Source organism: Trichophyton rubrum (assembly GCF_000151425.1).
Source record: "Trichophyton rubrum CBS 118892 genomic scaffold supercont2.4, whole genome shotgun sequence".
Classification (NCBI taxonomy): Eukaryota; Fungi; Ascomycota; class Eurotiomycetes; order Onygenales; family Arthrodermataceae; genus Trichophyton; species Trichophyton rubrum.
In genome coordinates, this window is record NW_003456425.1 from 1,965,011 (window position 1) to 1,991,311 (window position 26,301).

The 26,301-nt window shown below is 47.3% G+C and overlaps 14 protein-coding genes across 17 annotated transcripts; 7 read left to right on the forward strand and 7 right to left on the reverse strand.

Annotated features, from left to right (window-relative positions):
- Nucleotides 1-139: 139 nt before the first annotated feature.
- Nucleotides 140-2,839, reverse strand: TERG_04635 (uncharacterized protein; the record flags this gene model as incomplete). Its single annotated transcript, XM_003235531.2, has 1 exon — nucleotides 140-2,839. The coding sequence occupies one exon, from the start codon at nucleotides 2,837-2,839 to the stop codon at nucleotides 140-142; it is 2,700 nt and encodes an 899-aa protein (XP_003235579.2).
- Nucleotides 2,840-3,439: 600 nt separating this feature from the next.
- On the forward strand, nucleotides 3,440-4,588 carry TERG_04636 (4-hydroxybenzoate polyprenyl transferase; the record flags this gene model as incomplete). Its single annotated transcript, XM_003235532.1, has 1 exon — nucleotides 3,440-4,588. The coding sequence occupies one exon, from the start codon at nucleotides 3,440-3,442 to the stop codon at nucleotides 4,586-4,588; it is 1,149 nt and encodes a 382-aa protein (XP_003235580.1).
- Nucleotides 4,589-4,691: 103 nt separating this feature from the next.
- Nucleotides 4,692-5,390, reverse strand: TERG_04637 (uncharacterized protein; the record flags this gene model as incomplete). The annotated part of the gene is made up of 1 exon (XM_003235533.1): nucleotides 4,692-5,390. One exon carries the CDS (start codon nucleotides 5,388-5,390, stop codon nucleotides 4,692-4,694), a length of 699 nt encoding a protein of 232 aa, XP_003235581.1.
- A 1,281-nt stretch (nucleotides 5,391-6,671) lies between these two features.
- TERG_04638 (Grx4 family monothiol glutaredoxin) lies at nucleotides 6,672-7,244 on the forward strand (the record flags this gene model as incomplete). Its single annotated transcript, XM_003235534.1, has 3 exons — nucleotides 6,672-6,698; nucleotides 6,753-7,017; nucleotides 7,090-7,244. 3 exons carry the CDS (start codon nucleotides 6,672-6,674, stop codon nucleotides 7,242-7,244), a joined length of 447 nt encoding a protein of 148 aa, XP_003235582.1.
- A 424-nt stretch (nucleotides 7,245-7,668) lies between these two features.
- TERG_04639 (uncharacterized protein) lies at nucleotides 7,669-8,652 on the forward strand (the record flags this gene model as incomplete). Its single annotated transcript, XM_003235535.1, has 3 exons — nucleotides 7,669-7,906; nucleotides 7,964-8,505; nucleotides 8,578-8,652. The coding sequence occupies 3 exons, from the start codon at nucleotides 7,669-7,671 to the stop codon at nucleotides 8,650-8,652; spliced, it is 855 nt and encodes a 284-aa protein (XP_003235583.1).
- Nucleotides 8,653-8,779: 127 nt separating this feature from the next.
- TERG_04640 (uncharacterized protein) lies at nucleotides 8,780-10,376 on the reverse strand (the record flags this gene model as incomplete). Its single annotated transcript, XM_003235536.1, has 4 exons — nucleotides 8,780-9,115; nucleotides 9,169-9,946; nucleotides 10,056-10,173; nucleotides 10,253-10,376. The coding sequence occupies 4 exons, from the start codon at nucleotides 10,374-10,376 to the stop codon at nucleotides 8,780-8,782; spliced, it is 1,356 nt and encodes a 451-aa protein (XP_003235584.1).
- Nucleotides 10,377-11,008: 632 nt separating this feature from the next.
- TERG_04641 (uncharacterized protein) lies at nucleotides 11,009-12,335 on the forward strand (the record flags this gene model as incomplete). 3 transcript variants are annotated; one of them, XM_047749836.1, is made up of 4 exons in its annotated part: nucleotides 11,009-11,068; nucleotides 11,332-11,471; nucleotides 11,573-11,876; nucleotides 12,027-12,335. In XM_047749836.1, the coding sequence occupies 4 exons, from the start codon at nucleotides 11,009-11,011 to the stop codon at nucleotides 12,333-12,335; spliced, it is 813 nt and encodes a 270-aa protein (XP_047606353.1). The 3 variants fall into 3 exon arrangements, with proteins under 3 accessions (XP_047606353.1, XP_003235585.1, XP_047606354.1); XM_003235537.1 differs by having other exon boundaries at nucleotides 11,573-12,335; XM_047749837.1 differs by lacking the exons at nucleotides 11,009-11,068; nucleotides 11,332-11,471 and having other exon boundaries at nucleotides 11,634-12,335.
- A 684-nt stretch (nucleotides 12,336-13,019) lies between these two features.
- Nucleotides 13,020-13,670, reverse strand: TERG_04642 (uncharacterized protein; the record flags this gene model as incomplete). Its single annotated transcript, XM_003235538.1, has 2 exons — nucleotides 13,020-13,442; nucleotides 13,518-13,670. The coding sequence occupies 2 exons, from the start codon at nucleotides 13,668-13,670 to the stop codon at nucleotides 13,020-13,022; spliced, it is 576 nt and encodes a 191-aa protein (XP_003235586.1).
- Nucleotides 13,671-15,458: 1,788 nt separating this feature from the next.
- On the reverse strand, nucleotides 15,459-16,058 carry TERG_12165 (uncharacterized protein; the record flags this gene model as incomplete). Its single annotated transcript, XM_047751165.1, has 1 exon — nucleotides 15,459-16,058. One exon carries the CDS (start codon nucleotides 16,056-16,058, stop codon nucleotides 15,459-15,461), a length of 600 nt encoding a protein of 199 aa, XP_047606355.1.
- Nucleotides 16,059-17,947: 1,889 nt separating this feature from the next.
- TERG_04644 (uncharacterized protein) lies at nucleotides 17,948-19,295 on the reverse strand (the record flags this gene model as incomplete). The annotated part of the gene is made up of 5 exons (XM_003235540.1): nucleotides 17,948-18,167; nucleotides 18,222-18,358; nucleotides 18,423-18,698; nucleotides 18,770-19,081; nucleotides 19,191-19,295. 5 exons carry the CDS (start codon nucleotides 19,293-19,295, stop codon nucleotides 17,948-17,950), a joined length of 1,050 nt encoding a protein of 349 aa, XP_003235588.1.
- Nucleotides 19,296-19,914: 619 nt separating this feature from the next.
- On the forward strand, nucleotides 19,915-21,892 carry TERG_04645 (uncharacterized protein). Of its 2 annotated transcripts, XM_003235541.2 has the most exons (5): nucleotides 19,915-20,341; nucleotides 20,686-20,742; nucleotides 20,808-20,907; nucleotides 20,967-21,267; nucleotides 21,329-21,892. In XM_003235541.2, exons 1-5 carry the CDS (start codon nucleotides 20,256-20,258, stop codon nucleotides 21,379-21,381), a joined length of 597 nt encoding a protein of 198 aa, XP_003235589.1. In that variant the 5' UTR covers nucleotides 19,915-20,255; the 3' UTR covers nucleotides 21,382-21,892. The 2 variants fall into 2 exon arrangements, with proteins under 2 accessions (XP_003235589.1, XP_047606356.1); XM_047749838.1 differs by having other exon boundaries at nucleotides 20,967-21,892.
- Nucleotides 21,893-21,923: 31 nt separating this feature from the next.
- TERG_04646 (uncharacterized protein) lies at nucleotides 21,924-22,837 on the forward strand (the record flags this gene model as incomplete). The annotated part of the gene is made up of 2 exons (XM_003235542.2): nucleotides 21,924-22,594; nucleotides 22,652-22,837. The coding sequence occupies exons 1-2, from the start codon at nucleotides 22,313-22,315 to the stop codon at nucleotides 22,835-22,837; spliced, it is 468 nt and encodes a 155-aa protein (XP_003235590.1). The 5' UTR covers nucleotides 21,924-22,312.
- A 435-nt stretch (nucleotides 22,838-23,272) lies between these two features.
- On the forward strand, nucleotides 23,273-24,135 carry TERG_04647 (60S ribosomal protein L18; the record flags this gene model as incomplete). Its single annotated transcript, XM_003235543.1, has 4 exons — nucleotides 23,273-23,276; nucleotides 23,395-23,499; nucleotides 23,607-23,986; nucleotides 24,058-24,135. The coding sequence occupies 4 exons, from the start codon at nucleotides 23,273-23,275 to the stop codon at nucleotides 24,133-24,135; spliced, it is 567 nt and encodes a 188-aa protein (XP_003235591.1).
- Nucleotides 24,136-24,222: 87 nt separating this feature from the next.
- On the reverse strand, nucleotides 24,223-26,278 carry TERG_04648 (glutamate-5-semialdehyde dehydrogenase). Its single transcript, XM_003235544.2, has 3 exons — nucleotides 25,569-26,278; nucleotides 25,342-25,503; nucleotides 24,223-25,286 (listed from the first exon to the last, which is right to left on the reverse strand). Exons 1-3 carry the CDS (start codon nucleotides 25,867-25,869, stop codon nucleotides 24,382-24,384), a joined length of 1,368 nt encoding a protein of 455 aa, XP_003235592.1. The 5' UTR covers nucleotides 25,870-26,278; the 3' UTR covers nucleotides 24,223-24,381.
- Nucleotides 26,279-26,301: the final 23 nt, after the last annotated feature.

Sequence of the window (26,301 nt, forward strand, 5' to 3'; positions counted from 1 at the left end):
TTCAAATCTACATGAGCAGGAACGATCCGCAATGGAATAAAGCCGACTTGAATGATTAAGGCTCCTGTTATCAACCATCTGCAATCTGCATTTCGCTTGATTGTAAGATATCTAATACACGTTAACATAGAAGTGACAATTAGGCCCATCCATCGTTATCATCATCTTCTACCCAACCCATTGCCTGTAATTTGGCAGTTTTGTTTTGCGCAGCCTGTTTAGCAGTGCCATTCACCTCCGACCTTGGCTCCAGCGGGGACTTGTTTTGCAATTGTGCGGTAGGAACTGATTCATCTGTCTCTTTAGTTTCACCTACTTCGCTAGCTTTCTTGGCGAATATCACAGATTTGGACTTTGAAGCTTTGGTTGCCACCGACTTTTTAACAGTCTTCTTAGCAGGCCTCGAAGTTCGAGGGCGTAACATAGCCTGCGAAGTTTGTTCTTCCGCCCCATCTTCGCCTTCACTTTGGTCACTGCCAGATCCCCCAAGATCATCCGACTGCATGGAGTTCAGCTGACTTCGTCTTGTTGCAACCTTCCTAGCTCCAGACGTGTTAATACGGGAGATTGATCGTCGAGAAAGAGTAAAATCATCGTCGATTTCAATTCCCCGTTTTCGCCTATTGCCAACACCATCGTCCAGCCTTGGGTCTACAGGTAGATCTTCAGGTTCATCTTCATCCGGTTCGCCCCCATTAACTTCCTCTAGAGCCTGTTCGTTAGTCTGGAAGAGGTTTGGGTCCACGACAATTTCCTCAGCTTTATTCTGTTCTGCTGGCTGTTCTGGCTCTGGGTATTCAAATGTGATACCTTCCGTGGGCTGGTAACGGTCAGCCATGTCGTCTCGGAAAATAGCGTTTTGCGGGACAACAAAACTCGTTTGATGACCCCTGTCCATAAGGGCGGGGTCTATAAGACTCTCGTCAAAGGTAGGGTTATCATTTTGGCCCCCCCCCTTTCTTATTTCACTGTCGTCAGAGTCGTGATCATATAAAACAGGCACAACCAATTTAGCCTTCTCTGCTTCTTCTATTCTCAACTGCATTCTTCGGCTATCCTGTGATGTTTCAGGATGCTCGCCTGATTTCTTAAGCCAAAATAGGTTTGAATGACTAAAATCCACCAGAGACTCTACACTTCTGACATCAGCAATCTTTTTGGTATCATGGCCGATTCGGGTCTCGGTTGGTACATATCCTTGAATTGTTGGGTCGCGGCGCTTGCAATTCGCACATGGGCATATCCTTTCACATCTTGGGCATTTCCAACTCCGTACCTCCAGCACTGCCATTGGCATGATATCAAATGCTCTGTATAAACTGCCGTAACACCATTGCAGGTTGCATTGAGAACATGTCTCGAGCTTCCAATTTAATGTCGGTCCACAGATGTGACATCGACTATATTTATGTTTGTCAGCTTTGGTTATTTTTCGGCGTTTTCGAGTAGATTCCCTGTGGTTCTCATCGTCATCGTCAACATCATCTTTGACCGGCTTTGTGACGTCGGTCCACGGCCGGCGTTTCAATTCCACCTGGCATATTTCTGCCAGCGTCTTCTTTTCATATTTCTCTTGCTCAACTGAAAGGGGTTGAAAATTATCCTTATCCTTTCGACTTCTTCCTGAAGAGATCTTGGTAATCTGGTTTCGCCAGCGTTCATGATCCCGGGCGAGGTCTTTCCAACGAAATTGCTCCACCCACCTCAGCTTAGATATGCAGGCACAACTTCGACCCATCACAAAGCAGTCCATACAAACGTCATAGGTGTCATCTTCCCCGTCTGGAAACTTACCAATGCACGAGGGGCAGGTAAGAAACCTGTTGAAGATATTGCATCGACAATATGAACAAGTGATATTGCTTGAGAACGGAACTAATTCAACGTTTTTGGGCTCCGGTATTCGAGTAGAAAAACTCTCAGATAGAAGAATCTGAGTGAATAACGCAAACAGGCGTTTGAAATCGGACTTTAGGCTGCGATATCTTAATTCATCACGTGTAGTTGCTTTTTCAAGGAGAGTCGAATATTTCTTAAGGGAGAAGTAAATGATGGCTTTGTTCTTGTATTGTTCGTCTCTGCAGACCATTCTAGCCCGGGGTAGCGCTTCAGTCAAAGCAAGATCAAGCGTTTCAGCAGTCGTCCTGTTCCATGCAACTTTCATCGTGCGAGTGCCTCTATTCCACACCTGATGAGGAGCAAGAGGAGGGATTAGAATAAAATCACCAACTTTCTGTTCCACGACCCAGGTTTTAAATGGCGCAGACTTCCAGGCATTTATTTGCGCAAAGTGGTCCTCAATTTCGATATCGTGTCCTAATGTCGATAGCCAATACTCTGAGACAACCTTAAGATCTTTCTTTTCAGTCATGAACCAGATTGAAGATCCAGGTTTTGTCGGTTTTCCGTCTTCCAATCCCCCGGTCGAAGCTTCGACCATGATATTATGCCCAAGAGTAGCACACATCTCTCTGTGAGCTGGAGTGTAGGTGCCCTCATGGCCGATATAGCACATCATGTTCATTGCCCTCATTTCTTCGGGAAGGCTGCTCATCAGGTCACCAGCAGGGGCCGCATCTCCCTCTTTATCTGCCACAGACTCATTCATATAATAAAGAAATGGTGGAAGAAGCGATCGTAATTTCTCATGCCAGACTGGAGGGCAATCAATATCCTTCAGATACATGCGCTGACGACTAGGGTCCTTGTAGTTTGTGGCGTTGAACTGGTCAGTGAGACCAGCCATACTAGAAAGGTAGTGCTGAATAGTTAGCGGTACATTTGACTTGTTCGTGAGGTCCCTTGCGATTTCGACTAATGAGTTATTAGATTTGCGCATTAACCGTCATTATTATTGGGGAGTAACATGCCTTTGCTTCCATGGTTGTCTTTGAGCCAGCGTGGGGAAAATATCCATTTCTCCAGCTTACTTCCATAGCCCTCTACAACTAGAGGCTTTCCTGAGTAGATGACATGCAGTTTCACTAGCTTCTCGAAATTATCGATCCCTTGTTCCTCAATCGCGTGGGCAGGAATTCGCGTTACTGGCATGAAATTAGGCGTCGACTCGACCAATTCTGTAAAATCGAGATCCGGTGAGATAGGCTCAAAGGCCGCGCGTGGTAGCTGTAGCCCAGGCATGGCTCTGGGCCGAAGAGGTCGCGTCGCAACAGCTGTTCACCCAGTCGTGTTGGTCGTTTTCATCAAACAACTTGAAGATTGAAAGCTCATTTGGATAACAAAAGTGTTAGAAATCAAGCCGATCACGTGACAAATAGCTTAGTTAGCTCCTGCTTTTATCCTGGTTCGTCGGCGCGAAAATAGTTACTGTGAAGAGCTCAAGACAGCTCCAGGTTCGCAACGAGAGAGGCTGGGGTCTACAATTGGGCGCGGGAAAGTCGGGCATTTGGACGGATTCGGTGCTACTTCTTTTATCGATATGTTATCTAATTACTGCGGCTATCTTAGAGCCGGGCTGACCGTCTCCAGCCATATCCTTACCAGCTGCCGGACGCCGCACAATAGGAGAATACCGAGCATATTGAAGTTTCGACGTTTAAGCCGGATACCGCAGATTCACGAACTCTTTTTGCGATATAATTCCTCTGCACCCAGTATAGCTACCAGTCAAAAGCCAGAGCAATATTCACAACCGACAACGGGAATTCTCGCTGCTCTTCCAAAGAAATGGGTACCATATGCGGAATTGATACGACTAGACAAACCCACGGGCACCTACTATCTATACTTTCCTTGCCTCTTTTCGACCCTCCTTGCAGCGCCTTTGGCCATGCCAACGGCTACTCCTCTCGAAGTTGCTTGGTTTTCTGGTCTATTCTTCGCCGGATCACTGGTCATGCGAGGCGCAGGGTGTACAATAAATGACTTGTGGGATCGGAACCTGGATCCTCATGTAGAACGGACAAAGTTTCGGCCAATTGCGCGGAGAGCAATTACTCCAAAACATGCAATCATATTTACTGGCGCTCAGCTCCTTTCCGGACTTGCGATTCTCCTTCAATTCCCTTTTGAATGCTTCTGGTATGCAACTCCAAGCCTTCTGTTCGTTGCAGCATATCCACTAGCAAAGCGGGTTACAAATTACCCTCAAGCAATGTTAGGGTTAACCTTTTCTTGGGGCGCGGTAATGGGATTCCCCGCGCTGGGGGTTGAAGTTTTGAGCGATCCTAGCATCCTCGCTGCATGTGCCTCTCTATATGCGAGCAATGTGGCCTGGACTATACTTTATGATACTATATATGCTCATATGGATGTCAAGGACGATGCTAAAGCAGGGATAAAATCAATTGCTTTGGCTCATATTGATAACAGCAAATATGTGATGTCGGGGCTTGCAGCAGTTCAGGTCGGCCTGCTTGCTGCAGCTGGTGTAGCGGCCGGTGCTGGACCTGCCTTCTTTGTGGGTAGCTGTGGTGGTGCCATGTTATCATTGGGAACTATGATCTGGCGAGTGAAGCTTACTGATCCTAAAGACTGTTGGTGGTGGTTTAAATACGGCTGCTGGTTTACGGGAAGCACTATATCCCTCGGTCTTCTTGGGGATTATGCCATAAGAAGATCTAATTGATCAGAGTGAAGACCTTATGCAAGAATGTGTGACACTATAATGGTGTGCAGTGGAGTGTGGATTAGTAGATTCTATAATATGATACTTGTGCCAATATAGAGCGCTAGGCGTCACAATACTCTTCGATAATTCTTACTATCTTTCTCCAGTCTTCCATAGCACCATCCCCTACGTCACCGCAAGCAAGGGTCTTCTCCATTGGCTTGATAACCGTCACCCAGCCGCCTTCAGTTTCAGACTGGAAGCCCCAGCTCGTCTCAAGGGTTTCGACTTGCCTGCGCGTCAGCGGGTTTCTCCACATTGCGGTGTTCATAGCAGGTGCTACAAAAATACGTGGTTTGGGCTTCTTTCCGAGATCGATCGTGCCGGAAGTGTCCCACGCCCGTACAACGGAGAGTAGTAAGTTATCTGCCATCCCGATTGCCATTTTCGCCAGAGTATTTGCGGATAGTGGTGCTATAAGTAGGACGTGAGCCCATCTCCGTAGCTCAATGTGCAAGATGTCTTTCCCCCGCACCCAGGGTTCCTTCCATTCATCTTCATCATGGTATATGCCTTCGACACCTTTCATCCGCCGAATTTGCTGCAAACTTGGCTGCTCATCACTCTGCCCATTGAGGAAATTGGCTGAAGATTCAGTGACGATGATACGAATGGAAAACCTGTTTTGGGACCCCAAAGATGCGACTATATTTGGTAGTTTTATCGTGGCAACTGAGCCAGTGGCTGCGAGCAGGATATGAGTCCTTCCGTCATTGGTATAGTTTGCAGCAGAGAATGCTGGAGCTAGATCTTTCTCCATTGGTGTGAATACGTCATAGCATTCCTCGGAATCGTAAACTGATAGTCAACCCCAAGGTAGGAATAGCATGTCAAAGGAAATGAAGAGACAGTTTTCTGGAGAGCGAGTGGGGCCAAGACCGCGTGGATGCGGCTCGACGGCTATGGAACTTAGTTAACTTGTTACATGGACGCCGTTTCCGACGTCCTGAAACCTTCCATCTTGACTAGCTAGTCCTTAAGGGGTTTAAGGGCTTAGAGGTGTAAGTGCCCTCTATAGGTAGAATAAGAGGGCAAGGACAAAAGGGAAAGATTTGAAAGGTAAGTAAATAAGCGAGCGAGGTGTGTGGCTTAGGATATACATATAGACCTTCTCACTCATGCTTAGGTCAGCTAAACCCATTTCCCCCTCATGTCCGGTCTTTCCTCCCTCGCACAAACAGACCCTGGGAAGTCTCAGCACTTCAATCCAACGCCAAATTTCCACGGACTCTATGCTGCATTCGAACTATCAAGCTTTCTACGCAGACATAACCATACAGATATCAACATCACGATTGATTGGGAAGAGGATAAAAAAAAATTGTATTGCTATCCACCGTGTTCAACTAGCCAATTTCGAGGACAGTGTAATGGTACCTCCTAACTGGAACTTGTTACTGATTGATAGTAACCGGCCTAATAGTGACTGGTTAGTGTATAGGTATGCGTGATCTAAAGGCTCATCCCGAGGTGTGGACGTCCAAGTAATTGTTCTCCAGCACCAACTCTCGCACTTGGGTAATAATAAGTCCATCACTGTATTATTAAAGCACATGGGTGATGAGAACCCTAGGGGGTGTAGTCATTAATATACTGTTGAACGGGTAGAATGAGGCCAGTCTTCCTGAGCCATTCGCTGTATGGAAGAGAGTTGAGGTTGTATTCAAGGATAAAATTGTTGGGCTAACAGATATCGACCCTAAGAAAGAGGCCCACTGCTCGTGCTGCTTTGGATCTCCCACGGTTACATTCCGGCGATTAACGAGATAACTCTCTTGCCCTCCTACAATATCAAAATCTCGACAGTTAACTCTGGTTTCGTGAGATGTATTTGCCAGGCAAATTTCTTGCCTCGTGATTGGTCAATCTAATTAATAATACCCGAGGTTCTATATGGCCAAGCTTTGGAGATGCAAAAAAGTTCCTCAAGAATCCGACAACTTCGTTGCATTTATATTAGCTATTGTCTGATTATTCTAAGCCTATTTTCATTCTTTTTTGTTTTTTAACGAGGCCCTTAATCCAAATAGCAGAAAGCAGCATGGCTTCTAGACTATCAGCTTCGTCGGTAAGGATTAAGCCGCAGTTATGTTACCTTAATTAGCACTCACGCTCTCGACAGCTTCTTCGATTCACCCGCCTACCAAACCCGACGACAAAGAGGTTCGGACTCACTCCTTTGCAAATACGTCTACTCTCCGACGAAACCCGATCCGCCATCGATAAGGCTGTAGCCTCGGCGCCGGTTGTCCTGTTTATGAAAGGCACCCCAGAGACACCGCAGTGCGGGTTTTCAAGGGCTAGCATTCAGGTTCTGGGTCTACAGGGGCTGGACCCAAAGAAGTTCACAGCATTCAATGTGCTCGAGGACCCCGAGCTAAGACAAGGTAGGTACAATTGCAATATGGTAGTGGTAATTGAAGTATATGACTAACTTGTTGGTCTTTGTTTCATATCAGGGATTAAGGAATATTCTGACTGGCCAACCATTCCCCAACTATACGTCGAGAAGGAGTTCATTGGTGGATGTGATATCTTGATGACCATGCACCAGAATGGAGAGTTGTCTAAGCTTCTCGAAGAGAAGGGCCTGGTCGTGCAGGCAGGGCAATGATCGAATCTATGCGCAATCAGAGAGATATGTCAGTATATGTTACAATAGTCGGCGTTACTGAGAGGGTCAAACTTCTGGGTTTATGTGTTTCTCTTTTCCACTAATAGGCCGTAAATTTGTCTATACATGTATGCCGTTTGGGGTAAGCATGAATTGGAGGATGTAATACATACATATAAACTCCTATTTATACCCTGGACTTCTAGTTTGCTTTTCTCAACTATCCAATGTTTCTGATATCCGGCCGAATATAAGATGCACTGGTGGTGATTCCAGACTGTGCGCATGGGCCCTACCTGTATGGAGACCCAAATAGGAAATCTTTACTACATACCTTCAACCACAACTTTTTGTCTCCCAGTTTCTATTTTACAAAAGACCATATTTGCCATCACTTCCCCAAAGCCCCGTACACAACGGTTTAATGGCGGAGTCATACTGGTACCGCTCTATATACAAGGGCCGAACCACCCGGAACTCGACACCGCAGCGTTCGCCCGGGCAAACTCCATATACTAAAGCTAATGCGAGTATGAGGAGACTCAGATCCAGCATCGATATGGAGCCCTTGGATATCCTGGACTCAAGAACGGATACAGCCAGGCCATACCCACCTACCAAGGAGCTAAACGATGGGCAAAAGGTTCTGGACTCGTTCGTCGGTTAGTATGGAGAACTATGTGATGCAGCCCAAGAATTCCTCTGACTGCTGGCAACAGATCTACTGGAGTCCGCCCGAGAGGATATGGCAGAAGAGCTTTCTGCAGCAATCTCAAGCACTGAGGACTCCATGAAAACTCGCCTCGATGAGATGGCTACAGCATACGCTAACAGGACAGACGAATTCCAGGCTAACTACACGAAGGTGTTAAGCCGTATCGGGGCGTCAGCTCCAGGAGAGAGTACTGCTGGGGGTCAATCTGCGGAGTTAGATTCAGCAGAGGTGTTCTGCTTTGATCGAGCCGCATTCTCGAGTAAACTAGAGGCCGAAAAACGTTCTCTCGAGCGATTGTGGAGCGAATGGGAGAAAGTACAGCAGAAAATAATCTGTCTTGCTGTTGAGGTTCTTGGAGTGAAAAGGGCCGGTATCATAAAAGACCCGAAGAAGAAGGCGATGAAGAAGAGACTGAACCGTGCTGCTGCTTTATTCGAGAAGCAGCAGTCTGAGCAGGGAGCTATGCGGGGCGAGCTGCAAAAGCAGCATCAAGCGATTACGTTGTTGGCGGAAAATTCGGTAAAACAATTGAAAGCCCGTCAGAAGGTATTGTATATATTTACTGTCTGTTTTCCTGGGCCACTGGTGTCACTAACGATTATCACTTGCTAAAAATAGAAATCTATGGACCAGAGAAAGAGACAGCGCGAGGAAGTCTGCCAACTTGCAAAGAGGATGCTAGCACATGTTTAACTGGCTTACACGTTCGGTCTATGTTTCTATTCAATACTATATAATTTCTTACATGCACGAAGCTCTCTGTGAAAAGTCATGTACATCATTGACGTTTTATAGCATTATCTATGACTGTCCCATACTTCTAATTACCTTGTGCAGACAACTTAGCTGCTTCCTCCTGCTTCTTAACCTCTGCCTCGTTGATACTCTTGAGCATTTTGATCCTCTGTCGTTCCTCGAAGGCTGCTCTGGCTCTCATGATTCGCTGTACTATTTCTCCAGCATTGACGTTTTGGAATTGATGGTTGCCGATTTCTTTGAATATCCCCAATTTCCTAGGTTCTTCATACGGGTCAAAGGTTAGAGGGATGAAAGTGGTAGGTCCATGGTACACCACATCAGCCATTCCAAACGGCAGGGCACTTAGGAATGCTTCGGTTGGAGTAAAAGGGGCAGCAAACACGACAGCATTTATATACTTCAAGAAACATTAGCCTTGTCCGAACTTGTGAAGGGACGGGTCATGCTTACACGACACTGGAGGACGCAGAGACCCCGCTCAAAGATGTTCATGATTGGGTAATTCAGACCCTTCCAGCGATTAATTACCTCGTCATCATGTACGCCGGCCACGATATACGCGGGTCCGTAATCCTCACCAAGTTCCTTTACTCTCTGTGCCACCTGGTCTGGGTGGAACCACCCACGAGCATCTCCATCCCTTTCTTCTGCAGAGTGCACGCAGCGGAGAAACTCGATATGGCCAGATGAAAACAAGTCGAAACCACCGTCAACATAGACAATCTTCTGTCCTGGTTTCGGCTTTACACCTTCGACCAGTCGCTGCAGCTGCTCATGTGCTCCGCCAGTGGCAGATGTGCTGCTTAAAGTTGACGGGCCATTCCAATGCCAGACCTCAGGTCCAGGGCGTAGCCCTGTCTCGTCTGTGGCATAGTCTCTGATACGCTGGAAATGACTCTTGCCAGCCTCCTCCATCTCCTCAGGAGTTCCGGAGCCCTCCTTCCCTGTGATATAAGCTAAAAGGGACTTGATAAAGTGAGTCTTCGTGCAAAGAAGCATGCGGCCAACCAGGTCAGTGGTCGAGATGCCAGGGGTACGCTTCACCACTAGAAAGCGGCCTGCCTCCTTGACGAACCGATAGCAGTCGTTGCCATCACTGTCTGAGGTGATATCGTCCCCATGAACAACATACTGGCATCCATAATGAGATATCCAGTCAAGAGAAGTAACATATGGAGCGTACGGGATGGACTTTGTTGACCATCGACAAGCATCCACAGCGGCAATCCTTCAGGCCTAATCAGCAACTTCAAGCAGTGAAGAAGAATAGCGCAAAGGAGAGAAAAGAAAACAAAGAGAGCCCTGCGTGGAAGCCGTAGGAGTACTGATTGACCAACCGTTCAGCAAGGGTCATGACGGTAGGCCCCTTATTGTCCGATATCTCCTCGTCTGAATGCACACCAACGAGCAGCTCCTTTCCCAGTCTGCGGGCCTGTAGCATGGCTCCCGCATGGCCTAACCCAGCCGATTAGAATAACAGCCCACGAAAGACGACGAAATGCTGTAAGTAATGCATCAAATTGGCGAAACGAACCGTGGTGGCTGAAGTCGAAGCAGCCGTCTACCCAGATCCTGTCCTTTGATATCTCGACATCTTCCTGGGGGTCTGCTGGCCATTGTCCCGGCCGTGGGAGTGCCCCGCGCTCAAACGCCGCCATCTCAACATCAACAGAACACACAAGACGACCGCAGCACAGCGGTCGGTCTCGCAGCAAAAAAGAGCTAGTGATCGCGTGTGATCCAGCGTCGACGGCTCCCGCGTCCCAGCTCAGTCGATCCTCCAGGTGGCGCTCGCCATCGTATCAGTTATTATGATTATTTCTGTCCGGTCTTGCGCTCGTCGGTTTCGTCCTTCGCTTTCGCTCGTTTCGCGCGCAAAGTCAGCAGCCCAAAAAGAAAAAGAGCCCACAACAGGGCGCTGTATGACTAAGCATCTCCCCTTGCCCCGACGATACGTCATCGTTACACGCAACCTCGGTAACTTTGCCCCTGCTTCGGTGGCAGCTGTGGTAACTTTGCCCCTGACCCGCCGGCAGTCTTGTCACGTACCGTATTTTCCGACGGCGCCGCTGCTTGTCTTCCGTCATCCTGCGCTGCTGCAGCCCTGGTTCTTCCAACATCGAAGGCTCGCATTAGCGTTCAATCTCCAACAAGTCGACCACCGCGCTCCCTCCAGCCCTTCGAGAGGCGCTGTAGCGTACCCGTCTCTTGGTCCATCGAGGACTTAGCATGTACCATCGGTTCCCGCGTGAGAGGAGGGGGGTCCCACACCCTTGACACTTCGAAAAAGATGCAGTCCGCTATAAAGATGCCCAAGCTCGAGACGGAGAAGGCGTCGGCTCACAACACCGTACGTTGACCTCCCTTTTGCTCTCCCTTCTTTGCTTCTCTGTCTCTCTCCTTCCCCCCCCCTTTTGTACCTTTTTTATACCTTCGTATACCTCCAAAGCCGCAAAGCTGGAGTACTCGGCTGCGCTCCATGTCAAGGCTATCATGTCCGGGGGAGACTTCCTTGCTCCTCCCCCGGACACTAGAGCCAGAGAGGTAAATCTTGCTATATTATTCCAATGCTTACCTGCTTTGCCTCGTTTTCTGGCATCTAAACATGTCTAGGGATTCAATTCATCCTCCACTATATCTACCCCTATAACAGGGAGCAACAACCTTGGACCCCAGAGTGCCACTAATATATACTCCCACATACACGAAACCGCATCAAAACGGATACAGACCCTCGATTACTTGCGTAGCGCGTGAGATACCTGCTTCCCCTCCCCCCTCCCCCCTTTTTCTCCGGCCGTTGTCCTTCTAGGTGGTGGAGCGTAGTGCTGACATTCTATCAATCGGATGACAGTCACAATGGCAGGGTATACTGGTTCAATACCACACACTTCTCCAAAGCAGATCTCGCTCGCATGCCCTACTTTGAAAAGCGAAAGCTCACACGCCGCGCTATAAACTTCCTCTTTCTGGGCTTCTCCCTCCCGCCGATACTGGATGTCAGCTCGGGACTGTCCGAGTACCTCAAATCCCTCAACGCTCTCCTACTCGAGTTCGAATCCTTTCAACAGATCCATTCCGTAGATGGGGGACCTGCTGCAACTCTGGCCCGTGCAAGGCTGCCGCACATGTTCAAGCGGTCAGGCCAATCCACCAAGGTGAGACGGACAAGCTCAGCTACCGAGATTGGTCTGCCCATGCAATCTGGAGGAGTAGATCACCATTCTGAACTTAAGCCCATGGGCAACATGGCCTCCGCAGGCGGCACCTCTGCAGTCTCCACGTTCCCGTCTAACTCTGAGTCACAGGATCTACTCCCTGGTGAAGAATACACATTCCTCCTTACGCCTTCGTTGCCGTTTGACCCGGACTATTTTGAGATATTCGCCACTCTATGCGACGTGCTTATCGACTGCTATTCGAGGCTGGTCTCCCTTGTTTCTCACCCTAGCCTTTGCAATGCTGCCATGGGCGAACTCTTTACCAAGGCTGACGCAAAGCTACGGAAAGTGATCGTAAGTGGTATTGTCAGAGAGTTTGAAGACGCCAGCCGGGCCAGCGCGAAGAGCGAGATTGCTGGAGTTGGACGTATGGTTTTAGGTGGACTTCTGGGTTAAGCGATAGTTCGGGCTAAGTTTTTGTAATTAGTTAATGTCTAACACTGATAAGAGTGGACAACACATTATGACGATCTAATGAACATATGCCCAGCGCGCTCGTCTTCTCATTTCCCAGTTTATCAATATCAACTTGCTGCATGTCAGATACTAAAAATAATGACTCTTTAAGGTCATCATGACATGTATTTGTGTGCTATACTACTAGCCTCTAAGATTGCCTCCACTCTTGTATAATGTATATAGTGTACAATCGGACACCGATATCTTGCACATAAAGAAGAGGTATAAACGAGGGGGAGCAGGAAAAAGATGAAAACAGGGAACAAAAGAAAAATAAAAATAATAAAAAGGGAACGCTCATCTAAGCCGAGTTGCGCCGTTCCCATTTTTAATTAACCATCCAGATGAACAAAAGAAAATGGTATCCAACGCCAAATGTCAAATAAAAGCATGGTCTTTCTTTTTGAGGGGGTCGTGATTTAATGTGAACGCAAATCGCTCACAGGAAATAGAGTCAAAACCGTAACTCCGCTGGTATAAGGATGTAGAGTGAAAATACTCTCAAGATCGATGTCAACGGTTGCGTGGCAAACGGAGTCGGTAGCTGCCGGTCGAGTATAGGCTTGACCGATTGATAGGAAATTGAACGGTTGTTGGTAGTATTAGCCGTAGCATCGTGGGCTATTGGTGTGCGCGCTGGGCCTCCATTTCTTTCTTGTGTTCCAAGAAAACCCGCCGGCTCATTTCAAGGACAGACTCGAAGCCTTCGCGGCCCTTCTTCGCGTTCTGGCTGAAAGTCTCTACGCTCACGTCCTCGATTTTGTTCTTGATCTTCTGCCATCCGCTGCACATGGCAGTAATTTGGGCCTCCTGCTTGAAGTCCGTTTTGCTGCCGGGCATCGAGCTTGATGGTTGATAGGTAACGACCTCTCGCACCTTAAGGACGTTGGCCCATGATAGATTCGTAGAGCACATGGTGACTTTCTTCGACCGTGGGTCAACGTAGGATACCTCGTAAACATGGGATGTCGAGCTGCCTCCAAACAGTTTAAGAATCCATTGAGGGGCTGATTGGTTGCATGTTATCAGACGCTCAGTTCGTAGCTATGACGAGAGAAGCCATTTGGTTAGCCGGTTTGTCCAGCGTAATCATTAACGATGTACGCCGGAGAGACTCACTATGCCAGATTCTGGATTAATATCGTGGGAGAGCACATCCACCGCGACGACATGGGTGGACTTCTCATTCCAGGGACAATATTTACGCCAGTTGGCAGTGGAAACCTCGTCCCAGGAGTAGTTAAAGGTGCATGTGGACTCGAAGACCTTCATCGTCGTTCTGACACGGAGAAGAGGAGTAACAGAATCGACGTCCTTTCGCTAACACGACACAAGGGATTAACCCTAGCCCTGAGTGAGGCCAAACAGAGTAAGGTAGTATTATATATTAGTCTATGATTGAAGATTGACAGGAGGCCGATGAACTCGACCGTTCTCTATTGTTGACTGTCGATAGGAAAGATGAAAAATGCAACTCCCGATGACGCTTTGCTCCGGCCGAATTTCAAAGCAGAAAAAAATATTTTTAAGGAAAAAAAAAAATGAGGAACCTCCGCTGACTCATCGGTGCCAAGCCCGTCCGTGCCGGTTTGACCCGCCAAGGCACATGAGCATCACGTGCCACTATGTCATTCCTTTTTCCTCTTCAGCTTTTTGATATGTTAATGTCGTTGTGGGAATTGATTTAATGCTTGTATCATATGTCTCTGATGGCCTGTCTAGCAGAGGCTTGGACACCCAAATGACAAGAGGGCTGGCGGACCAGCCGTTGCGAGAGCGGTGGCTCCAGCAGTCGTTGGACCCATAGATGAAGATGCGTGGCACGTGACTGACGCCTCGCCTCCCTGTCGCCAGATCTATCAAACAGACGGCCAAGGCATGGAGCTCCAGCAGCTATGAACACCAATGCTGCGGTGAGTGGCCACTATTTGCGATGGAAGTAAGGCCGTTTCACAGATCCTCCTATCCTTGATCTCGCCTATTCTTTCGAAGCATGCGCATTGTGTCGTTGAGAAAGTTGATTTCGACCCTTTGACCAACTTTACCAGCGTTGCTGCCAAAGCTGGCTCCCCGGGAATAGAATGCACTTCAGCGGATATACTGCTTGCTCGAGCGCATAATTGACACAGACAAAGAACCAAGTCATGGCTACGAAAGAAGATGATGCCGCCGTCACTGCGTCTAATGAATCCCTTGCTCAACCCAAGTCCGCCACAGTACCGCCGAGCTCTACTTCCCAATCACTCGTCGACCAAGTCAGCCTCTTCGTTGCACATGCAGATGGGACAACCTTGATTTCAATTTCAGCCGGAGTTGTTGCCGTGTCTTATGTGTTGTTCGGCAGACTTGCCCTTCTTCTCGTCGGTGCTATTGGAGGAGTCATCCTGCACATATGGTGGGAAGGACAGGACAATGGAACAAACGGAGATGATGAAGGGGCAGCAAAGCGCAAACGACATGAACTTAGCTTGGAGGTAGCCAACAGATTGACGGCGCTGTACGTTGACAATGGCTCAAAGCAGGAGGATGATGAAGACACTCTTAACAGATCAGCGGAGTCCTCCCTGGATTACTCAAAGATGGGACCAGCAACAGAAGCCGCATTGACTGCTTTAACTAATTCGGTAATTGCAGACTATGTAAGGTGAGCTTGACAATAGCCCTGGGGCTCTCTAATGGTAAATATGAGGCTAATCATGTTGTTAGCTGGTGGTATAAGCCTATTTTACCTTCTGAAGATGAGTTCCCTGAAGCATGCCGCAATACGCTTGTGAGCATGGTCCTGGCTGTATCATCTCGTATTTCTCGCAAACGGCCTGCCGACATGTTTCTGCAGTTTGCAACTAATTCAACATCCTTCATGATTGTATTCTTCAGTGAACTGTCTGCTGCTGTCGGTACAGTCACAACGGGTTCTAGGCCTGTGGCCGACTCTATAGACGAATACCTGGACAAACACCCAGAAAGTAGTCTAGCCAATGTGTTATCATCCACCCAACAAGAGAAAAAGCTTGGTCTCGTTGGAACAGATATACTTAAAACCTTCCTTGAACCATCAGTTTATAACTGTGGTCCTCTTCGCATTTTCCTGCGTGAAGTCCTGTCTCGGTTGATACTACAACCCACAATAGACATGTGCTCTGATGCAGAGTATATCAATACGTGGATTGTGTATCTACTCGAGCAAGGGGAACCGCAGCTTTTGAACGCTATTGACGCAGGGCTTGAGCAAGCAGACAATGTCAAGCAGAAAAACCTGACCAGTACCGGTACTCCAACCACCAACGTACTGGAAGGGAAGGTCTCCAATATTGTTACTAATCTTGGAAACCAAAAGCTAGCCGAAAAAATGCAACCTATAAGGCAGCCTTTTGATACCGATTTTGCCCAGAATGGGGACATCAGCGCAGTCGCAATGCCAAAAGAAATACCTAGATCAGCAGACTCTGAGGAGACCAGCGGGAATTCTACACATTTACCCACTGACTCTTCATCTAATACTACTGACCACCAACCTACTCCTGGCTCAAGTACTAGTCTCAACGAAAGTTCACTCGATAATCCCCCCCTTGACAGCCAAACAACACCAATCATGAGTACTTCTGCCACCTCTCTAATTACCATGCACATTTCACAGTTTCGCGGCTCTTCGGTTGCCATTATCGAAGACTTTAATGAAGATGATAAAAATAATATTCGCTCAAAACCAACGAGCGAGTACTTGATCCAGATTGAACCCAGCAACCCTAAGCTCACTGGCTGGATGATTGCCAGGAAATATAGCGACTTTGAAATACTGCATGAAACTCTACGACGAATTTCCGTTGTATCTGGAATTTCTGATTTCTCGCTACACCATAATGAATTACCCGGGTGGAAAGGCAGAAACAGGAATGGCTTACGAATTTCTCTTGAGAACTACCTCCAGACAGCTTTGCAATATGAGCAGCTAGCAGAGTGTGAGGGGATGAAGAAATTTTTGGAAAAAGGGCGACAATCCGGTTTTGAGCCAGAGTCCGCTTCGTCCAAGTCTGGGTTTCCATTCGCAGCCCCTGTGGCTGTTTTTGAGAACGTTGGCAAAGGAGTAATGGGCGTCCTGGGAACTGCGCCAAAGGGCGTTGCAAATAGTAAAAAGGCCATCGTCGGTGGAGTCTCGGGAATATTCGGGGCATCGGGCAATGATAATAGGAAGCGAACCAGCAGTAATGCAGCAAGCAGACCTACGGCTGTACGGGGCACCTCAATGGATATCCTGCCATCACCCATGACCAACGTCACAGCTCACTCTAAGACCTTATCAATGAGCAACTTGCAAGATCGACCTAGAACAACTTTCCAGCGACAGCCAACTCATCTAGAAAACGAATCAGGAGATATCGGCTTTGGATTACCTACTTCCATCACTCATACTGATAGTTTGCTGGCTAGCTCATGTGAGAATTTAGCTGACGAAGGAAATGTTACACCACTGTCGTCATCAGATACCCCAGATACAGTGCATGTAGCTCTTCCTTCAGAGGCCAATGTTGAGCCTAACAAAGAGCCGGCCACTAGGGATAAACCTGAATCTGCTAACTTGGGTGATGTGGAACCACCACCAAAGAAAAGCTCAGAAGGTCGTAGTTACGCCCCAGTTTCCGAGGAAGAAGCAGTGGTCGTAGTTGAGCTACTTTTTGCTGTGATCAACGAAGTGTACAGTCTGTCATCAGCATGGAATATTCGGAAGAGACTGCTCAATGCCTCAAAGTCTTTCCTCCTCCGCCCGGGCAACCCTAGTTTGGAAGCTATTCGGACTCTTCTCCAAGATTCAATAATTGATGGTATTACGTCTGATGAGGCTCTCGCTGGGTATATAACCAAGCTGCGCAAAAGTAGCTTGCCAACAGAAGAGGATATGAAGGCGTATCCTCCTCCACTATCGCCGGAACAGAAAGAACAGCTCAGAATTAAGGCACGAACGCTACTGATAAGTCGAGGTATGCCGCCAGCTCTGATGGGTATTATGGGCGCAAATGCAACAGGAGAGGCACTAGGGAAAATATTTGATTGTTTACAGATACCATCCGTTGGCAGGGCCTTCGTCTTTGCCATCCTTTTGCAGGCAATCAGGGTGATGACACAATGAAAAATCAGTAGAGCTGTATAAATATACAAACATACTTTTGACGAATTAGCTAGGCCAATAAGGTTCAAATAGATTCACCCTTCCTCTAAGGCTAGAATTAAACCCTTGGAAACCGAAGAAATAGTTCTATCCAATCAAAGAAAAGTCTAGTCCTAGATCTGGCAAAGGCTAAAATTACATCTATTTAGTCGTTCCGTCTTCCCCAAGAGAAACCAATCGCCGCTTTTTGAGAAACAAAAATGTGAAAAAAGAGAGAATGCTGCAAACGGTAAGAAGTTATTTGAGGAAGAGAAGATAGAAAGGAAGTTACTGGGGTCAGGGAATCACCAGGATGCTCTAGATGCCAACCATTGTCGAAACATGAAGAAATATATGAATCTATGCGTGAGATTGGGAAGGAAATTTGGTAGTTAGCGAGGATGGTTTATTTTGATAGACCGACGAAGAAATCCCGTGTAAGCTCAAAACTGAGCCAGCTGCTGGCCATGCTTGGAGCAACTTTTAGCAGGTTAGGAACGATGCCCTTGTAGAAACCGCGGAGGCCTTCTTCAAGAGCGATTACTCGGACAGCATCGAAGATGGATGTGTATTTGTATCCCAAACCAGACATGGTGTTTATCTGGAACCGACGGCGGAGAACATCACTTGAGTTCATGTAAGTTTGGGAGCCTAGTGGAATTGGTGGTTGAGAGGCTTACAATGGATATGTGCATGTTTGAGCCACAGCACCTGATATGGCTCCTGCTAGTAGTTTCCTCAGAGCACTTGGGTTCGCATCACCTTCAGGTGTGAGGACCTTTCGTATAGATTCATATGTCATGAAATTTAATCCAACCTTTCCCACGGTCAGTTGATATTATATTCTTGATCCTTGGGGAAATCATTGAGGTAAGACTTACGTAAGGAGCCACACCGGCAACGGTAGGGAGAATTCCTCTGTATAACGCAACGATGCCGCCCTCATTCTTGTACATGAGGCGCATTGTCTCATACATTCCAGGTAGTTTTGTTTGATGCTGGTTTTTCAGTTCCGCAAAGGATGCTGACTGGATCGAAAGGCGGGTACGTACGATATCCAACGGGTAAGTGAAAGTGACGGACGTTATACCAGCGAGCCCACCACATGTAAGCCGTCGCAGGGGAGTCAGCTCTCCACCGGGCGTCGGTTCAAATGCCTATGATCGAAGCCAGTTAGCATCATCCAGCAATATCCTCTCGCAATAAAGAACGTCTTCCATGCCCGTACCTTTTTATATAAGTTGTAGCTTCCAAATTGGACTGCGGAGTATGGAACAATTCGAATACAGTTTGTTCCATTACCACGCATGAATCCTCTCCAACCTTCTTCTCTCCACATTTTGGCAAGACCTTTGCTTATGGAGAGTTTGTATTCTTCTCGACCAACACTCTGGACTTGAAGCAGAATCTTCAACCGTTCCAGCGGGGACACAATCGTTCTGGACACGGCGCCTGCAACACCACCGCCGATGAAGGCCGCAACGACCGGCTCTGCTAACCTGTCTGTCACTGCAGCGAGAGCAGCATTTCTTTGCTTGACCTATAAAGTGAAATTCAAGCCACGGTTAGCCCGTCGATTGTCACTTCGGTAGAGAGAAGCCGAATTCCATTCCATCGAAAAAAAAAAAAAAAAAAAAAAAAAATCTAACCTGTGCCTGTGGGAATACCTCTGCAGCTCCGGCAGGTAGCTGTGTCAAGCCGTGACGCAGAGCGGCCCTGTCATCTGGATTATCATCTTTGCGATTGAGACTCATCGTGAGGGGTACAATCGAGTAGCTCCAGACCCGAAAAGCAATCAGCAACGGTCCTACTATCGGTTGACTGGCAAATGGAGCTACCTAAATAGGCCCCGGTTTTATAATCCTTGTAGCCGTGAAAACTGCTCTTGCGCGCAACTGGCCGAGAGATGGACTCCGGTCTGGAGAAAGGCGAAAGCTAGACCCAAGAGGGGTAAATGGCAACAGTGAAGTATCTGGAGAGAAACATGCTCCGGAATAGAGGGCGACTGGAGGGGAGAGTGGTCGTTGAGTCGACTGAATGCTGTCTTAAACCATCCGTATATCGAGAGCCAGGCGAGGCTTGATAGGCTGATTTAGGGGAATCTCGACTTATATCCGGGCTGGCGACAAGAGGGCGACAAGTGACGGCTGGCTCAGTCACGGATCCATCTAACAAAGCCTGGGCAGGTGACGGGAGTGAACAACGCAAAGAACAGCCAATGCTCTGGTGTTCAAATGATCTACTTGCAAGTGTTAATCCAGAGGATGGTGAAGCGCCCTTTGCATAGCAGTCTTGACAGTTATTGTCCGTTATTTTTATTTTTTTTATTTTTTTTTTTTTATTTTTTTTTTCCTTTCTGAAGAGCAAAACGAGAAAAGGAAAAAAAAAAAAAAAAAGAAAAGAAAAGAAAAGAAAAAGAAAAAGAAAATAAAGCTGAGATTCCCGTTTTCTCGCCTGCTTACGTCATGCATTATATAATTACGGGCTAAGATTTATCCGACATTTTTCCGGCTCTCCTTCCTTTTTTTGCCCTTTTTTTCCCTTTCCTCCTTGCAACAACAACAACCTTGGAACAACGTCGACTTCTGCTGCCTGAAGGACGAACGACGAGCTCTAAACACAGCGCAGTCGTCTTGCTTCACGTTTGTACGACGCATATAAATTATATTCTCTATAGTAGGGCCTCCCTTTGTTAGTCTTTTTGATCCTTCACCATGTCTCGTGGCGGCGGCACCACGCTCTACGTTACCGGTTTTGGCCACGGCACTCGAGCCCGAGAACTCGCCTACGAATTCGAACGGTATGTCCTCATCGTCGAGCTCCCCCTGATCGATACCTCTCGACCGATCCTTCTCTCTACGTCTTGAGTCCGAACCGTCAAAAAAGCGATATTCATTTCTTCCTGTTTCCTGTCTCGTCAACGGTCCTACGCCTCCCCCGAACGCCCTTGGCATCAAGTTCTTTTTCACGATGAGCTCCCTCGTCCATCAAGATAGCTTCTACCATATACCCCCCTGACTGGTTCTTGTTGTGAGGCTCATACGGAATTATATGCATATACTATATCATATCCTTACTCTTCCTGGTCAAGAACAAAGAAGGTCGCCATTGATACGTATCGTCTTGCTAACACTTCTTCTAAAGATATGGGCGCCTCGTGAGGTGCGATATCCCTGCTCCCAGGACAGCTTCAAGCCGACTGTAAGATAAATATAGACCTGGATTAAGCTATTGTGGTACAAGGGGCATGCTAATGGTATTTCCAGATTTGCCTTCGTGGAGTATGAGAGCCGTCGCGATGCTGACGACGCTTATCATGAAATGCACAACAAGCGTATCGGTCGTGATGACGTTTTGAAGATTGAGGTAAGCTTCCACCCAACACTCACATATGTCTTATGGCTTGAGACTCACTTGTTCATCAGTGGGCTCGCACTCCTCCATCGGCGTCATGGCGCTTCGATTCCGGGCGTGACCGCCGTCGGGAACGCACTCCCCCACGTCGCAGTCACCGCTCTCCATCTCCACGACGAGGCCGCGATTACTCGCCCCGTAAGGACGACCGTCGCGACCGTGACTTTGACCGTCGTGAGAGAGACCGTTCTCGCAGCCCTGATGACCGTGACCGTGACCGGGACCGGGACCGGGACCGGGACAACCGGGATGACCGAGAACGTCGCGAAAGTGAGCGTGAGAATGGTACCACTAATGGAGATGAAAGGAAAGGTAAATAAAAGCACCTCTTGGTTTCCTTGGCGTCAATTCATTATCAACTGACCCGATATAGTTCCCATGGATTCTCCTCCCCCAGCACATGACGAGTTGGACACTGCTGAGTAGGTCAATCGCCAAGTTGCGAAGTTTCCCCCCTTTCCGCCTTAACGCCGGAAAGCCGTCTCTTTCGCCCTTACAGAACCGTCGCTTTATGTTATTCCACACGGGAGTGAGGAACTAGTTGCTTTTACTGGGTAGTATCCCTCTACTCCAACAGTTAACACTCCTCGCAGGTCATGATTTCGCGCCCGTTCTATTGCTTCTATCACCCCGGTTCTCTATCCTTAATCTCTTTTTTCTTCGTTCGTGCTTGCATGTTTCTATTCGTTTTTCAGTGGGCAACTGGGTCTTCTTGCGATGTATAAACACCTTTTAACAGCGTTAGGTAAAATCTAACTTAGAGCTCTGTGGCGTCTTTTCTTTTACCATAACCTTAAGAGACAGGTTTTACCAGGTTGGTGGTGTATCCTTGCTCAAGCCACGGTGACAGGCTCTTACTAGCTCCACTAAATAGTTATTTAATTCGTGGTTATCAATAAAAACATATTTGTTGATTATTCCTAGAACATTTTTAACAAATTCAAAAAAAAAAAAAAAAAAAAAAAAAGGAAGAAGAAGAAGAAGAAGCATCAGCTTTCGTCGAGATAAAAATTGCTAGTCGGGCAATGGGGTATTCCGGAGGTATTGAGTACGTACAGTAATCGGGTCGTGGTTGGTGGCCCAGAACTCTAGTTAGACAATAATATATCGCTTTAGCCGGCATCCCTCAGAATACCAAAGTAAACATCCCCTCTGATTAACCAATAACGCCATCCACTCCGGTTCCCATCTAGCCTAATTCCGTTATACCAGATCATTCAGAATACAATGGGATCCCCATCGATTGCCTGCATAGGCATTATTGGGAAACAGGTTTGGACCTTCCTCCTGATATATATTCATTTACTTACAAGCTGACTTCAACAACCACCGCCGGCGAAAGAACAATTTGCTGCACATGTCCCTCTTTGAGCCACATGTAAACGATCAGCTTGAGTTCTCATTTATATTAAACTCAAGTCTAGATATCTTTGATATGCGACAACAACACACATCCGTGGATCAGGACCTTGGTCTCCTCCACGCCTTGGACGAAAGACTCTCAATTTACGGGTGGTTGACCAACACTGGAGTCAAATTCGCCATAGTCGTGGACCTTGAAGGGAGAACTCCGGCGCATTCATTAGGGCATGAGCGACCTCTACCTGTTGTCGGGCTGCGGGATTCCGATTTAAAGCCGGTATGCGCATACTAGTAGCCCAGTTTATGTACAGATTATGCTGATATTTTGGCCCAGGCATTCCGAGCGTTACAAACAGCATATGTAAAACTACTGCAGAACCCTTTCTACAACCCAGACGATAATGTCCTTGGGAAGGAAAGCCAGACACAGCCAAAGCCAAAGGGGATTGTTAGCCGCCAATTTATTGAAGAGGTCAACCGGATTGGTAGAACGTGGGCTCCAGGCATAGCAGGTCATTAATACGGTTTCCTGAAATGGTCATTCCTACAGTAGCGGAGTTACTCTTTGCTGCATAATTCTCCTGGGTGTTTCGTTCATAATCATGTAATTGGTTTAATGAGGAGTTTGGCTACATTCGGTTCAATCGGCTCCGAGGCGCTCGTGGTAGATACAACATGAAGACCAAAAAAATCACTGTTATATCCTTCCATCCCATTCTCGTCACCCTTACAGCTGATGATGAACCTTGAAAGGCGTTAAGTCGTTAACGAAAGCCGCGTACTCAGCTTTAAGTTTTATATCACGTGATTTATTCTACTTTCGGACTAGCGTAGGGCTTTCTTCCCACACACTCCACTCAAAATTCATCGCCAAAAATTCTTGAAACTCGAGCAGTTGTTCAACCACGCCGCTGCGAAAAGAAGTCCATCAGCAAGACCACTTCGCACCGCAGCCATGGGTAAGTAGCTTTATATTTTCACATCTTGAGCAGCTTCCAGACCATCATCTCGTGTTATGGCTGTCAGGAAGCTAGAAAACTAGTTATTCAATCCTTTGCTAATACACCATAATTGTAGGTATCGATTTGGACCGTCACCACGTCCGCAACACCCACCGGAAGGCTCCAAAGAGCGACAATGTTTACCTTCAGCTCCTCGTGAAGCTTTACCGCTTCCTGGCCCGTACGTCCTGAATGAACCCCTCCGAAGTCGCGAATGCCGAAGAAAGTGTTCAAATTGTGGAAGGAAGTGCTTGAAATTAACCAGGGGCGTTTTCTGTGTGATTATAGGCCGTACGGACGCCAACTTCAACAAGGTCATCCTCTGTCGTCTTTTCATGTCCCGCATCAACCGCCCACCAGTCTCTCTTTCGCGTATCGTTTCTAGCGTTAAGAAGGGATCAGAGGAAGCCACTGCCGGAAAGACTATTGTTGTCGTCGGCACTATCACCGATGATAACCGTCTGCTTGAGGTCCCAAAGATGTCCATTGCAGCTTTGCGTTTCACCTCCTCCGCTAGAGCCAGAATCGAGAAGGCCGGTGGTGAGATTTTGACCTTGGACCAGCTCGCTCTCAGAGCCCCAACTGGTGCCAACACCATCTTGTTGCGCGGACCAAAGAACTCTCGTGAGGCCGTCAAGCATTTCGGATTCGGCCCACATAGCGGAAAGGTTAGTTTTAGATTGATGATATATACCTATTTTGCGGATGGCCATATGGGACTAACGTGTTACTATTATAGAAACCACTTGTTGCCAGCAAGGGACGCAAATTCGAGCGGGCTCGTGGACGAAGAAGATCGCGTGGTTTCAAGGTTTAAGATGGCTGTTGATGGGATACTGTTTCAAAGGTCAGCTTATAAAAATAGTGTAGCTGTACTTGTGATTGAAATGAAATGAATTTCCTACCCCTTTTCACCCACACGGCTGCTAGAGGGCCTCTCTAATGTGAAATAATTCTTTTACCGAAATGACATGAACTCTTTTCGATACCTGTGAATTGCAATGAAAGGTAACGAATCTTTAGTTCAATCTGGTGTCTAAGTACGCATACTGTGTTTTTCAAATCAAATGTCCATCTTTTCTTGTTTCCAGGTTCTACCACCTTCGCCCTGGAAGTAGTCACCCGCAATATGGCCTTCCCCCCGGATCAGGTATTTATATATTGTCAAGCCTTCCAATCCGACAGGGCCCCTTGAGTGAATCTTGTTGGTACTGATTCCAACCTCTGTGCCAAAGCCATACCTCATTCCATCTGCCATCCTAGAACTAGCATTCCAGAAGACGCCTGCACTATCAACCGCACTCAAAAAGCGCTCAGCAAGCTCTCTCGTAGATGTTAATATCACATCGGTATGCTTTGATGAGTGTCCCCCAATGTGTGAGATTGCTGCATCTACATATGATTGGTCACTTGTTCCCTCAACAATTTTCACAGCTATGATTGCATCGAGGAACTCTGTGTTATAGTCTTCCTCGGTCGCATCTTTGAGCAGCGCAAGCTGGTTTGAATCCAATTTATCTTGGAGTGCAGCCTTGGACTTTGGGTCACACTTCATGGTGACTCCCTTGGCAGTTAATGCTGCAGCTACCCTGGGGAAGATAGTTGATAGCGCTCTTTCATCAACCAGAAGTGTCTCTGCAGCATTGCAAGCAGCAGGGTAGTGCAGTTTTGAATCAAGTATAACCCGTTCAGCCATGTTAACATCGGCATCCGAGTGAAGGTAGATAGCACATCTCCCGTCCGCATGGCCAAGAACAGGGATCTTTGTATTCGTTTTCACAAACTTCACCAAGTCATTTGAGCCCCGTGGGATCACCAAGTCAATATGGTCATCTAGTGCCAAAAGTGGGAGAATTGCATCTCGCGTTTTGACTAACTGGACAGCCGCCTTTGGCACTTCCGTCGTAGCCGCAGCTTCCGCTATTACTCTAGATATTTCTATGAATGACTCGGTTGACTCCTTTCCGCCTGCCGCACGGTCAATGTCAGTATTTCCTTATAAACTCCTTGGAATTTTACGTACCTTTTAATATAGCAGCGTTTCCAGACTTGATGGATAGAGCCGCAATATTGGCAATGACTTCAGGGCGAGCCTCGAAGATTATCAGCAAAACACCGATTGGACAGCTGACCCGTTCAAGAATCAGACCGTCGTCTAGCTTTGTTCGTAATGATATATTCCCAACTAAAGAAGGACAAGAACATTAGCAAATGACGAACCATTGCAGGGGGGAATATTTTAAAACCTACTTGGATCTTCTAGATTCTTGACATCGAGAATGCCCTTGAGCATATCATCATATTTCCCAAGCCGAGCCAGGTCAAGTCTCTTCAGAATGCTTGAGCTGAGATCGCCTTTTTCAACTGCCTTTGTAGCGGCTTCGACATCCCTGGCATTGGCCTGAAGAATGATATCTTTGTTCTGCTTGAGCGCATCATGGATGGCCACAAGGGCCTTGTTCCTGGCGTCAGACGACAGGATAGCCAGCTGCCTGGCACCCGCAGAAGCGAGTTTTGCTATCTCGGTTGGAGAAGACTCAGTCAACGACATAACTGCGGAGCAGAATAGCAGCAGCAACTGCTAATAATATATCTAGACTGATAGTTATAATATACTATATTGTTACTTACCATGTTTGTAATGCCCGCTGTAATGGTGGGGGTTGAAGTTGTGCCGCGCTAGTAATTTATGGCGTATTCGTTCCAGTATCTCTTCGTAATATCTATTACATACCAAAATATTACATAAGCCAGCCTTTCAATATGGATCTACTTCAGACGTTCTCAACGCTCCAAAGTCAACACAAGCTTGCATGCCTGATCTTCGTTTGCTGGGTACTTCTCTCTTCTCCTTTCGACGACGTTCATGACAGGAGTTGGGTCTCTTTTTTCGCAGCTAGGATACGGGTTTTCCAGCCGGGTCTTCTTTGCTAGTTACCGCCACCTTAGGCTTTATACCACCTTTGTCGTGTTCAATTCAAGC

Coding starts and splice junctions, on each gene's coding strand:
- TERG_04645 (XM_003235541.2), top strand. CDS start 20,256: ATGTCTCGTGGCGGCGGCACCACGCTCTACGTTACCGGTTTTGGCCAC. Junction 20,342..20,685: donor CTCGCCTACGAATTCGAACG/GTATGTCCTCAT, acceptor CTTCTTCTAAAG/ATATGGGCGCCTCGTGAGGT. Junction 21,268..21,328: donor TAATGGAGATGAAAGGAAAG/GTAAATAAAAGC, acceptor GACCCGATATAG/TTCCCATGGATTCTCCTCCC.
- TERG_04648 (XM_003235544.2), bottom strand. CDS start 25,869: ATGTCGTTGACTGAGTCTTCTCCAACCGAGATAGCAAAACTCGCTTCT. Junction 25,504..25,568: donor CAAGAATCTAGAAGATCCAA/GTAGGTTTTAAA, acceptor GTCCTTCTTTAG/TTGGGAATATATCATTACGA. Junction 25,287..25,341: donor AAACGCTGCTATATTAAAAG/GTACGTAAAATT, acceptor ACCGTGCGGCAG/GCGGAAAGGAGTCAACCGAG.